Consider the following 14,181-nt stretch of genomic DNA (forward strand, 5'->3'; position numbering starts at 1 on the left):
AGAGGAAAAAATTTAAAAAAGAGCACTTCATTTCTCCAAGCCTTCCTTGGCTTCATTGTCTGTTGGCTTCATGTGGTTTTACATAGTGACACCCATCGCGGGCTTTATTTTTATTTTTTTTTCTGACCACGAAAAGACGGTTGTGCGTTACAATCGAGGGCATGTTAGAGCGCCTCCTCTATTTTTTCAATGCCAGCCAGATGCGGCCGATCCAACGGTTCACCACCCTTTCTGATAGCCCTTTCCTACTCTTCCCCGTCGGCTAGCTTTCGCGACTGCTTTACAGTAGTGGGGGAGAGCACGCTCTGGGTGGCGCCTCACGACGGAAATCGGAGGCGCCACACAGACGCCTCCGCGTGAATCCTGACAGACGCGTGAAGCGTCTACCGCATCTCCTCCGGAACGCGTGCGTCCAAATGTCGTACAAGAATCCATCAGACAAGAATCCATCAGAATGTACAAGACCTGATCCTAGGCACCTAGGGACACGATCATTTAGGGACTTTTGAGAAGGCGCGATGGTGGCGCCAAGCGACGAAGGCGTGCAATGGCGTGTTCGTTCTCGACGTGATCGTTCTCTGGCCCGCGCCGACCGCGCGTTGTTTAACATTGCGTGTGTGATTGTGCTTGCGTTGCTTGTGTATTGGTTGTAGGTTCTGTGTTACTTGGCGGAACGCCGTGAGTAGTGCTTGTGTGGCAGTGCGGCTTTGGCCTCGGTGAGCTGTGGCAATGGGGCTCCTGCGTTGCCCAGGGGGCGCTGCGAAAATGGTGCTAAAAAGCGCCCTCAATCCGAAACTGGGTAGTATATACCAAGCTCGGTCGTCTGCTTCGGAAAGCACCTTTACAATATGGACCCGCCACTATCGGTTGTGTTGTACCACGGCTTGTAGCGAATATTTGGCGCCGATTTTTTCAGGGGTGGCACGCTGCGTAAAGGCAAGAAATTATGCGTAAAGGCAAATTATACGTGTACGCCATTCAAGAAATAAGCGGGGAAGTTTTAGCGCGGTGTCAATCGCAAGTGAAGCGAGTCGCGTACGAAGTTGAACTTCAGGTAAGGTTTGCACGCTGCTATATTCAGGCGCACAAACGCGAGGAAATGCTTGCCTATAATGATGTCACAGCAGCGATAAGCATACATCACGTGTACGGAATAGCTCGAGCGCACGACGGTACGCGCCGCGACGGCAGCGGTCTTTCAGCATGCCGCGAAACGGCGGTCCTCCTGCATGCCGCTAGACAAGTAGTTATGCCTGCGCTGTAGTAGCGGCCGTCTGTCCATTTAGCAACTGATAAATAACTGATGCAATGCATATGAGCTCGCAGTAACCTAAGTACGTGCGAATTGCGCGCTTCATCGCGAGCTCGTGCGCTGCTCGCTTGATGTAGCTCTTAATGATAGCGCTCGAACATCGATGTCCAGTAATAAATACTGCTTTGGTGCGCTGCGTTAACGTATTGGCTTGAGGTCAAAGATGATCACATTTAACTATCGAATCTGTGTTGCTCGTAGTGGGGTAGTGAAGTTATCCAGCGCGCCCGACGCTCCGCAGCGTGAGGCCTTGAAGGAAAACAGTCGAATCTGATGTTGGGATTCAGGCCTTCTTGTTCCTGGCAGCCCACGACGCAGTAGTAATGTCGGTGACGCTTTTTCGAGGCTGAGATAGGTCTCTCCGGATCGGCGTCGCCGATGTCTTCTGCTTCCAGCATTACGTCCCACGGCACACGTAGAGTCCGTTTTCGTTAAACTATAGGCTGTGGCCAGCTCGCAGCGTGGTCGGCGTGGTCTGTGATAAGTGACGAGCCTTTTCACACTCGAAACAGGGCAGAAAAAAGTGCGAATCGACGCAAAACTCTGGCTCAAAACGTGCTTCGCCACAGCCACGGCTCAGTACTACCTAAGCTGGTACTACCCAGATGACGTTTTTCGCCGCCACCAGGCGCCGCTACTATACCTCAAACTCCAGCGCAAGACGCCCATATGCCTTTTTTTCCTTGAAATTTCCAGCCTCAGGAAGCGCCTCGCATTATATTCGGGTTCGTGAACAAACATAATCGCAATAAATGTTTCTTTAGGAGAGACCAAAAGCCGCTCGTTGCATCATATTGGTGGTCGTGTTACTTACATGCAAATCCGGTATTTTCAGTGCCCATTGACTGACTGAGGGGTGCAGGACTTTCGCAGTGGTAGCAGCACTAAAGCAGCTGCCCAAATGGTATAGCTTATAGTGGTAGATTTCTTGTGCACATGGGTGCACTGTGAAAACACGTGAAAGGAATTCCACAGTTGCTGCAGCATCACGTCTGGATCTGTGAATCACTGAGCGCTTGTTAGATCACATGTCTGAATTTCTGTTGTCACTGAGCGGTTCTTTGATCATTAGCTTAGGCTGTCTGTTTTCTACATATTATATTACAGCAGTGGCATCAGAGCTGCTGCGAAAATGGGATTTTGCTATACAATTGCAAGTTGGTTGATTTTCTGAATGTTGTATTGCTCTATTTGCTGCAACTACCGCCAAATGTTGCTTTACCATGTCTGTTGAATGCCTTGAACCTGAACCACATTTGGATCATGCTTGTGAAAGTATAATATTCTCCGTGTATGCAAAGAAAACTATCACACCGGTAGTTGTGGTGGAGTCACTGATGAAATAGAAGTTGAAAAATTAAAGTTCTCTCAAAATCTGGAAGTGTTCATGGCGCTTGCCATCAAAAATGTGTAACAATCCAAGCAAACAGAAAGATAACCTACCTATCCTGAAGAATATGTAAGTGATGCTTCAAGTTGTCAACTTGATATACTTGATATACTGATGCCGATCAAGGAAAGAGTTGAAATTATATGGAATGATTCAGTGCAATTCATCTTTAATCAGCTTGGCAATCTTGTGAAAACGACCGAATAAAATTGTGACAACTTTTAAGAGAGTGCCATGATAACGTGATGAGGTTGCTGGCATTAGTTAGTGCTTGGGAAACAAAGCATCACAGGTATGTGGTGATTGAGCTTCCCCCCCCCCCAAAAAAAAAATTAGGTGTGCCACTAAAGATATCTAATCATTGAAAACATAAACCACTGAAAGAAGTTGGGTGTGGAAAGGCAAATGGCTACAGCTATATTTGCGCAGTAATAGAAAAGTTGTAATCGGGCTGATGGTGCACACGGGATGGATGTATATTGCATGTTCGAGGGCTTAATTTTTCAGTAGCTACTCATTTTTGTTTTCATGTTTTGTTTCCATGTGCCTTAGTGAGTAAAATGCCTGACTGCAGACTCCCGCCATCATGTACAATAATGGAAAATAAAGTACATTTTTCTATGGAACTCTTTTTTTGTAGCTTATGTTGAGTTGCAAATGACGCAGTTGTCCCTACTCTGCACTGAAAGGTGAAGGGGGGGGGGGGGGTGCTGAGCGCATGCAGGCACCCTATTTACTGGAGCTTTGGGGCGCCCTCACCATGGCTGCTCGCATGCCCATTTTTCCGGCTGTAACAACCTAGAGTCAGTGCACAGGTGTTTTTAACGTTCCAAGCTTAAGTAAACTTGACATCACTATGCACAAAATTCAGATTATGACAGCCCAAGATGGCAACTGCCATGAACTGAATATAAAATTGCCTATAAGCATGCATTGTGCAATTGAATGCCTGTGAATTCTGTAATGCCACTTTCATGAAATTGACTGGCATGGTTTGCTGGAAACTGAAAACATGTTTGATCCTCAGTTGTGGCAGACTTCTCAAATTCACTATAACATATTTGATAATGCAGGTGCAGATTGTGAAGGAATTGAAGCGGCTGTTACTCTTGGTGAGAATCAGTCATGCTCATTAGAAATTATAGCTAAGGCTATATATACATTACTTCAGGTGAGATCGACTAATGTTGAGATAGGAGCTCAGCTGTGGCCCATAGGTACCGGGGAATAAATTTAGAAAGAAAAAAAATTCTGGCACAACCCATTTCACGATGATGCCGACGCTAATACGATAGCATTGAAACAATGTAGAGACATTGTATTGCCACCACAAAGATCAGTCATGTATGAGCCGGGCTCCTCTCTCACGAGTCCCTCTGGACATGCTACGCCTGTTAGCAGGGCTGCCGCTAAGTCAGTGCTTGACATTCGATTCGAATCTGCCCAGCACCTAGTAGTATAAACTTTATTTTGTCCGAGATGGAGTTTAGGGAGGAGGAGAGTTGGAGGGCCCGTCCTCTTCTTCCTCAGGCGGCGGCCAGGCCTTGCGCTTTGGCGGCGTCTTCGGCCATCTGCACGACCCGGAGTTGGAGATCCAGGTCTGAGCTGAGCAGTGCAGTGTCCCACTGTTCTAGGGTAGTGATGGGAAGGGGAGGCAATAAGCTAGTGCGTTTATGGTCCTTATCCGGGGACATGCCCACATGATGTGATGAAGATCGGCTCTACCTGCGCATAATTTGCAATCTGCTGTATATAGCCCAGGACAGAGGTGACTGTACGTCACTGGGTTTGGGAAAGTGTGCGTCTGTAAAAGGCGCCAGGTAACTGATTGCTTTTTATCTAAATTTTTGTGAGCGTCAGGGTAATGCCTCCTGCCCTGGCGGTAGAATTGTAGAATTTCCTTGTAGGATACCATCAGGTTCCTGCCTGAACGGCGGAGGGATTCGAACTATTCATCCCAAGAGCTTGTCGTGCGGCCGCGGATTGCCAGTTCTCGCGCCGCACTGTGAGCAGCTTCGTTTCCCGGAAGACCGGAGTGCGCCGGTGCCCAAACGAGTTGCGTCCATCTGCGCCGGGTCTCGGGTACCCTAGCCAGAATTTTGAGGGCTTCAGGCGAAATGCGCCCTTTCGCGAAATTTCGGATAGCTGTCTTTGAGCCGCTGACTATGAATTTTGCTGCGGAGGAAGCGCACGCCAAGGCGATTGCGACTTCCTCCCCGACCTCCGGCGAGGTTGTAATAACTGAGCTTGCAGCGATGATTTGATTTTGCTGATCTAGTACAGCGGCTGTCATAGCGTCTCGGCCACGCTACTCGGCAGCGTCTACATAGGCCACGTCCTGAGAGTTTGCAAAGCGTTTTTGTAAGGATTTGGCTCTTTCCTGCCTACGCTTTTGGTTGTGCAGAGGGTGAGTGTTCTTAGGTAATGGTGGGGACGTGTATGTGTTTTCTTAACTCTGTGGGAATGTCCTGCTTTGGGCCGAATTTTGTGTTGTATGTAATCCCGAGTGATTGGAGAATGTGTTGCCCGGTCGGAGAACGCGAGAGTCTCTCCAGTTGGGCAATTCTTTGGGCTTCCATGAGCTCGTCAAGAGTATTGTGTACTCCTAGAGCCTCAAACTTTTCGTTTGCGGTCGTAATTGGTAGGTGTAGAGCCTGCTTGTATGCTCTCTTGATCATGAAGTTAATTTTTGAGCGTTCATCATTCTTTAGTTGCAGAAATCGGGTAGCGTACACTATTCTGCTTATGACAAAAGCCTGTACCAATCTGAGTAAATTAGTTTCTTTCATGCCGTGATGTCTGTTGGCGATGCGTGAAATGAGTCTTGTTGTTTGATGTACGTGCAAGTATAGTGCCTTTATCATGTCGTTGTTGTGTCCATTGGCCTGCATTCTGAGACCAAGGATCCTGATGCTCGGTACTATTGGGATGTCCTGGTCGTTAGCTTTGAGCATGATTTGAGGGGTGGCAGTTTTTGAGCATGTTTTGAGGGTGGCAGTTTTCGTGCCTCTGCACGTGGGTCTATACATAAATAACTCTGGCTTTTGCGGGGAGCAGGAGAGTCCTTCCGGTGTTACGTATTCCGTGACAACTTCGATCGCGCTTTGCAAAGTTTCTAGGATTTCTCCGTCACTCCCTCCGGTTACCCAGAGTGTCACGTCATCTGCATATAAGCTATGCTGTAGTTTAGGGATTTTAGCTAGCTTGCTTGGCAATCCTAGCATGGCCATATTGAAGAGGTAGGGAGACAGGACCGAGCCCTGAGGTGTCCCTCGATTCCAGAGTGAAATGCTCTCCGAGGTTACCCCACCGACGGTGATTTTGGCTGTCCTGTCTGTAAGAAAGTCTTTTATATAATTGTATGCTCTGGGGCCAAATCCTAGTTTGTTTAGCTGGGTTAGGATGGCTTCGTGATGAACATTGTCGAAGGCTTTGTCAAACATTGTCAAGGCCAAGAATGCCCGGGTATCAAGTTCTGAGCTGTGATCACCGTCTATTAGTTGGTGCTTAATTTGAAGCATAATTAATATCCTGCGTGGAAAGCTTGGGCCTGAATCCAATCATCGTGTGAGGGTGCAGATCGTGCGCTTCCATGTGTTTGCTTAGGTGAGTAAGGATGATGTGTTCCAGAAGTTTGCCTAGGCAGGAGGTGAGCGAGATGGGTCTTAGGTTCTGTAGCTGCAACCTCTTGCCCGGCTTTGGTATCATGACAGTTTTAGCTTCCTTCCACTGTTGAGGGATGTGGCCAATCTTCCAACACTTATTCAGATATTTAGTTAGTGCTTCTATGGAGTCATCGTCCAGGTTCCGTATAGTTTTGTTTGTTACGCCGTCCGGACTCGGAGCGGAGTGCGTTCGTAGACCTTGTATGGCCTGGCGGACTTCAGCTTCCGTGATCGGTTCGTCAATTATTGGGTTTGGATCTCCCGTGTATGCGGGTAAGGGCATTTTGGAATGGTTTCCGATGTATAGATTCTTGAGTTCGTTTATTAGGTCTGTGTCTGATCCCGGGTAATTATGGATTATTTTGCTGAGATTATGCCCCTGCGTAGTTTTACTGCTCTCGGGATCGAGTAGACATCTAAGTATGCGCCATGTTTTGGCCATGCCTATTTGCGCTTCCATTCCATCACATACACTGTGCCAGTTTTGGCGGGTTAGCTGGTGAGCATAGTCTTCAATTTCTTTGTTTAAGATCGATATGCGTTTGCGTAGGGATCTATTCAGTTTCTGTTGTTTTAGTCGTCTTTCCAAGCTAGCTTTTGCTTCCCACATGTACCTAAGAAATTTTTTTGTCATTGATGAGCGGCACATACCTGGTTACAAGCAAATCCTGGCTGTCCGGCGTGCCCGCGACTGGGCCGGTGGGCTACACACCTGCCAGCCCCGACGTGGGACTAGCCGGGTGCGCGACCAGTTCGCGTCCTCGCCAGACCTCTAATAAAAGTTATTTCACTCACACACCTCGTGATCTATTTTTGTTTCAAACTGGGTGTCCTCAGCACAGCAGCCCAGTGCTCTACCCATTATACCATGGATTACCCAGTGACCCAAGTTTACGGGAAAATGGATAAAGACCTGGACAGTCAGGAAGGTAGGATATTCCACACTTTTCAGGGTCTAAGAATGCTAATTCTAGGCAATATACACAACTGGCCTGTTATGTATACATTGCCGGCATTGTAGGACAACAATTTACAACTTAGAGCTTTTATTGGTAAAACCACAACAATATACACAATTTTGATTTCACAAGAAACAGTAGTGCCATCTGGTTTATGTATTCATCTGCGTCACAGGCTCCAGAAGGAGTATTGCGTAGACGGGGGAGGGCATCGCATAACAAAGAAGCCAAAAAGTTATACAACGTTAGAAATATAAACAGCGACACAAGATCAACACAATAACTTGAAAAGAACAGAAATTATAAAATTCTGAAGTAAAATTCTACCATTACAGAGCTTGGTTATACAGTGAATAGTACGATTGCATAATTACATAAAAAAAGTTACATACACCTGAAATAGAAACACTTGAACACTAGCCAAACTTACAGATTTTTTGTATGAAGGTTACAGTATTGTTAATGTCAGCAATGTTATCGATATGTGATAGGAATAGACTATGTTTGAATTGCGCGGCCGAATCGGCGTTACTGTTCTGGTGCGTGATGGACGAGGAAGAAGAAGAGTGGGTGCCAGGCGTGGAAGGGGCAGCGCATGCTAATCTAGTTAGTGCGACATCTGCCTTCTTTTTTTTTTTGTCTTTTACTTGGCGTTTCTTGTTTTCTTGTTTTCAAATATGAATTTTCTTTAGCATTCCCACTGCCGCCCGATTCTTGTCCTATCCCCCTTAGTGGGTGGGAGCCATGACAGAGGTACATCATCATCATCATCATCATCATCATCATCATCATCATCATCATCATCAGCCATGTCACCAGTCTGAGCTGCTTGGTCTGGGCTTTCGTCCCGAACGAGCCGAGCAGTCCATCTACCCTGGGCCGGTGTTCCTGGGTGAGCTGGAAAAACAGGTCTGGCTGTTCCTGTGCCTGATCCGGCCTGCTCCACTGCTGTGTGTGCATATGACGCCGGTGTGTTCCGGTGCAGCCGAGGCGTGTTCCGGTGCAGCCGAGGCGTGTTCCGGTGCAGCCGTGGTGGGCTGACGTTCCGACCCAGCTGTCACGCGAGTGGCTCGTCGTGTGCCGGGCCTCCGCCCCGGCCTCCAGCACCTGCGCCACCCGCTGCTAGAGTCAACACTGCGACTCCTCGTGATGTGAGTGATACCGACACGCTATTAGACTTCATCCGACAGTGACGCTGTATAAGCGACAGACAATTAGAAGTGAATTGTGTGTTATCGTGTACGTCGTCCTAGTCCCGTCTCCGTGTCATTAAAGCCTCTCTGTGTTCATTGTGCCATCTTTGTGTGTTTGAGAATCCTGGCAGGCTCACCAAAATTGTGACGATATTGTGACGATATTATGGCCCTTGGACTTTTCTTGTCAAACTGGGGGACTACGCTGTGCGACAAGAAACGTGACTAAACCGGCAATCTTTCTGGAGGGCGTTAAACCAGCTCATGTACCCGGCGGTTGGCCTGCCTGGCATTGAAAAAAAAAGAAAAGAAAGAAAGCGCTTGCTTGGTTTGGAGATAGCGACCGGGTAGAGAAACACGCGACCGGGCAGCACCGGCTGTGTGATGCGGTGAAGCAAGCTTTCGCAAGGAGCCGAGCTGGGCGAAAGGGCAAATGATGCTGGCGGAAGCTGCCGGGAGCCAAGAATTTGTGGTTTTATGGCCTTGCTGATTCACGCCAGAGCTCAAAATTATATTTGATGGAAGGATTTTTCGTTTTTCTCGAAAAAATGGTTTGCTGTATCCGCCGAGTTGCGTTTATTTAATTTACTTCGTTAAAACTGGACCGAAAAGGCATTGAAAATGCGGAAAATAGAACGGTAAATCAAGATAACTTCGTTATAACCGCTATTTCCCTATAAGTGGGTTCGTTATAAGTGGGCTACACTGTATATGAAACGCAAAAATATCAGCTGGCCGCTAAAGTTGGAGGACAGACGACAAGATTCTCTCTCGCTTTGGAACAACTTGTCATCTGTTCTTGCTTTTCTTCGGTTCATTCTGCATTGCAGGTGAGCAAACTTTATTGAGAGATGTAATATGGGTGAATAAAAGCCCTTTATGTAGATTTTATTTTAAGAACGCATTATTAGTGTAGCCATATCCACGTTTTAGACGAAGCCTCGTACAACACCAGCCAACACAATCCTTTGCAGACAGCACAGCGCCCTTTAAGAAACTCGCATAGACGGTGGCGCCAGATTACCCTCTACGTGTTATAGTGAGAAACTCTATGATGGCTACAGTGAGCTACAGTTTCAGTACAGTGTTCTAGAAGCTTTGTTGTTACAGCCATGTTACAGTACACTGTAACAAGGCCGCTCAGCGCCAGTTTGCCGTTTCGAAAAAAAAAAGCGTGTGGTATTGGAGGGCGCAGAAAGGAAAGGTGCTGAAGTGCAACCCGTGCAAAACGTCATTTCGTGGGCCTATTGCGGTTCATCCACAGCCTGAGCTTGAGCTTGAGGACACACTCGCGGACTTCGTGCACGCTCGCTGCCGGTGACCGTGCACGCAATTCACTGCAAGGCCGTGGAGCTTGCGCAGCTGGACTCGACGCGGCCAGTGACAGTCACTTCCGGGGACAGTGCTGTAACGTCCGACGAATAAGACTACGGCTCCGATGGTGGGTGAGCGGTGCCGTTTTGAAAGTAAATGCGTGTCGGCAATTTTTGGTTGTTTTCTTTTTTTTTGCACCTAAACTTAGAGGGTCGACCTATATTCCCACATGGCCTATACTCCGGTTTATACAGTAAATACGTATTCTCACGCCAAGAAACGCCTGCCCGCACGTAGCCGGATGATTGTGCGCTGGCCGATGAAGTTCCGCGGTCCATTCCAGCTGCAGGTAAGCTTTTCTTTCTTTCTTTCTTTCCTTCTTTCTTTCTTTCTTTCTTTCTTTCTTTCTTTCTTTTTTTTTCTTTTTCGCGTGATTGAAAAGTGCGTTGTGTGCCATCGCTTAGGTCATCGCGAAAGCATGTAATTTTAGAATCTTAGACGTGATGGTAAAGGTCACGGTACGCCACCTGATTACGGATCAGGAAAATAGAATCAAAATATCTCGAATTTTATAGTAGGTTTCGCCAAAATATTCAAGCAAGTAATGAACCGCCTTTCTGCCGCCTTCTCAGTGGTAGTGACGGCCTGTTGAAGAGCGGGTGGCAACAAATGTTTTCGTGAATGATCGAGGATTCAGTATGCTACTGCTGTGGCTTCGGATACAAAATTACATTTATTTTAATTCTCTTCCGAACCGACTTTCTGTAGGCCCAAGCGCGCTGCATGACATACTCGCGATCAAATCCTCACTCGAGGGCGCCTGGTCGTACAAAAACGCACTGCTGGTGATCAATCCTCCGAGCACAGTTATTTCATGTACAGCTGCAACGCAAGAAAGATTACCACAAGTGGCCGATGACCGGAGCAGGGAAATTTCGGTACGCGATAGCTATAAAGTGGTACATGATTCATGATTCAATAAAGGGGTGCCTGGCACTCTCGTTTTCAGCGTGCTAGGGAATAACAGCGTCGCGTGCCGCAATTTATCTGATCGGGTGATCGGTCACTTGCTCTAATCTTTGTCCGCTGCAGCTGTACACCCAAAATAAACATACATGCGTACACCCCGTGGAAGTTTGAACAAGGCTGTGCTCACCGTAGCCTAATTATTTTGCTAGGTGACGCAAGCAGTACTATAGCGAGTACTACCCGCCCTGCGCCGTTCAGCGTGGATGCATCTTCGTACTGTTTAGAAATGCGGCCACCGCTGCCGGCGTTCGAACTCGCGACGTCGTACAAAACAGCAGTACGCCACAGTCAAGGGAGACACCATGGCGGGTATAACGAACTTCCCTGGTCTCCTTTGCCTCGCAGTGTCGTTGCAGAAAGGACGTAACCAGCGCACGCTTTTGTTTTGGCATGAAAAAGTCTTGAGACAAGTTGCAAAACGCGGCTGGTGATATTTCACAATGTCCAGACTTTGACAGAATGTTAAAAACTTGCTTTTTCTTCCCTTTTTTATACCGGAATAATATAATATTGCAAAAGGACGCACGAATTGACTGCATGAACCACGAATAACATGAATGGTTGTGACTTAAGGAAACATCGAGCCCCTTGGTCTCCTTTCTCGTTTAATTGACAAATTTGGCTTTTTCGATCACGTTTACCGCAAGCATTTTCCGCAAACGGAGAAGCAAGTGTGACTGGTCGGACAGACCTATACACAAAGAGACGCAAGGCCATGTTTATTTACGAGGGACTAGGAGATTTATTTGTGACTTGCGCGCAACCGCGCATGTGCCGGTAGAGGTTTCCGGACTGGGTGAACGCCTTGTTGCAGGCGATGCAGACGTAGGGCCGTTCGCCGCTGTGCACACGTTTGTGCTTGTTGTAGCACGATACGTCCCTGAAGGAGGCATTGCAATGCCAGCACCGGTAGGGACGCTCTCCCGTGTGTATCCGCACGTGTGTCACCAGAGACGATTTCTGCACGAAGCACTTCGAGCAAGTTGTGCACCGGTACCGACCAAGCATCTTGCTCCTGTGTCGCAGCTCGTGCGAGCGGTGCTTGCTCGCGGAGTCGAACCGCTTGTGGCACACCAGGCAGGTGCGCCGACTGGTTGCCTCGGGCTCCGCCGCCGCCGCTGCTGCAGGGAAGAAAATCGGGTCAATGCAAACAGTGCGAGTTGTATGCAGTCATTCATAATTCAATGGCACATCTATGCTATAGATGAGAGACCTCGTTGGTTCAACAACGCTTTTTCTCAGACGAACTACGCAGGAGAGCTTGCAATTGTCTGCTCCTTACATTTAAGGAAACATGCTTGACAATAGTTAAAGCAGAATGGTGGGACTAAGTTAACACGAGAAAATCAACTTCTTAACAAAGCACGATTATTGCATTTTACGTACAGGAATCGTCGAGTCCGCATTCCTTTGCCATATCGCGACTCTGTTGGACGCGCTGCAGAATTAGTTTCCGCAGTGGCATGTGTGCAGAGGTTTGCCTGAAATGCGATGATGTACACATAAGCACTACGAAAAAAGTAAGTACAGTGCGAACAATAAATTCTGGGTTCTTAGGAGCCAACAGCCCGATATGATTATGAAGCACGCCGTAGTGTGGGACTCCGAATTAAGTGTGACCACGTGGGGTTTCTTTACCGTGCCCCTAAATGCAAGTACACGAGAGTTCTGCAATTCGCCGGCATCGAAATGCTGCCGCTGCGGCCAGGAGCAAACCCTCGACTTCTTAATAATGCTGGTCTGAGACCTCTATCTTCATTTATGCATTACACTAATAACTTAATAAAGCATTATTCCGATTCTGAGCTCAGTAGCGCAACGCAAATCACTAGGCTACCACGGCGGGTCTCAGTCTGGACAAGTTCCCGCAAGTAGAAACTATGTCTATAACAAACAGCAGGTCCTTGTCATTTGGCGCTATGATGTTTACTTCGTTGGGATCAAACTCGCCATAAGACCATAAGCAATAAAAATTGAAGCGCAAGAGAAAATTGAGGAGCTCAATACTCCCTCCAACCTTCCTTTCCCTTCACTACATAGCGTATATTTGAAGCCAACTCGTAATACACAACGAACTGACGAGAAAGCTTACAACGGTGCATACCCTCCGCCCCCCCCTCCCCCGGTCAGCCTTACGTACGCACACATCAAAATTTGGGATTTTTTTTTAATAGGTTGTTTGCGCATTGCTCTTCGCCGAGCGATGGGGCATTACATAGGAAAGGGGGGGGGGGGGGGGGGGGCAGCATGAAACATCACAGTGCGTCACGTGACATAAATGAAAAGAGTGAACAAAAAGACCGAATTAAAAGACATCAGATATCATGAACCAATACACGGAAAAAATATCGTTAACGGAAAGACGATATTGCCAGGTGGTCCAAATTTCCGGAGTCCCCCACTACGGCGTGCCTCATAATCAGATCGTGGTTTTGGCACGTAAAACCACATAATTTTATTTTTTAACTGAAACACAAAAAAGCGCAGCAAAGAAGTTATATTATAAAAAATGTATCATATATAAAACATAAATAAATAAAGATAAAGGTAATAAAAAGACTGCCTCATATACATATAGTTATGAAGTTGGCGTCGCTGTCGCGCGTTAGGTCCGTATTCGACGGGTCCGAAAAATCCGGCTACGAGAAATTGGTCAGCGACTGCACTTGTATTGTTTTGGAAAAAATTTTGTCTGAATATAGACACAAATGAAAAATCGGTAAAGTTCGGAAAAATCGGAAAAATCGGCACTGCGAAGACGCTCAAATAATGGGCATATTACGACAAAATTGTAAAAGTCGGTATGCAGGCATGTAAATTACACAATCCTCGCAGCGCTGTCAAAACGGTCGGAAGCGACAAGTTCGACATGCTCTAAATATGCGCGCCAATAGATAAAAATGACCGTATGGCATACCTTGGAAGTTGCTTGGGCGTACTGAGGTCCATCATCGCGGAGGCATCGGTCAAGGCGAGATCGAGGTGATTCCGGCTCGCTTATGACTGCCGAGCGACCAGCGCATATAGTGGTTCACAGGAAGGAAGGAAGTGCCTTTTTCATGGGGCTGCCCTTGGCTCTAGGGGAAGCGAAAGACGCTAGGTATACTTCAGACGCGAGAGCACAGCTCGGAACCTTGCGGGTGGGGAAAGAGAGGCGTCACCATCGCAGAGTGGATGCGTCCAAGGCCCTAGGGAATTCTTTGAATCGGTGCGCTGGGTCCTCATAGGCAGTGCACCTTAAGGAGACGCTGTCAGCCGGCGAGGGGAAGCACAGGATCCCGTCGACCGTTGGCGCTGAGCCGTGCTCCCTCAAGGGCAG

The 14,181-nt window shown here is 47.6% G+C and overlaps 1 protein-coding gene across 1 annotated transcript in view; it reads right to left on the reverse strand.

The window, feature by feature from the left end:
- LOC119439964 (zinc finger protein 239) overlaps positions 1-13,814 on the reverse strand; it is a 29,468-nt gene extending 15,654 nt beyond the window's left edge. The window contains exons 1-2 of the mRNA XM_049661048.1: positions 13,802-13,814; positions 11,627-11,983 (exon numbers count right to left, since the gene is read on the reverse strand). Coding sequence (XP_049517005.1) covers positions 11,627-11,983; positions 13,802-13,814 — 370 coding nt within the window. The remainder of the gene's footprint in view (positions 1-11,626; positions 11,984-13,801) is intronic.
- Positions 13,815-14,181: the final 367 nt, after the last annotated feature.

This window comes from Dermacentor silvarum, chromosome 1, assembly GCF_013339745.2.
Source record: "Dermacentor silvarum isolate Dsil-2018 chromosome 1, BIME_Dsil_1.4, whole genome shotgun sequence".
NCBI lineage: Eukaryota > Metazoa > Arthropoda > Arachnida > Ixodida > Ixodidae > Dermacentor > Dermacentor silvarum.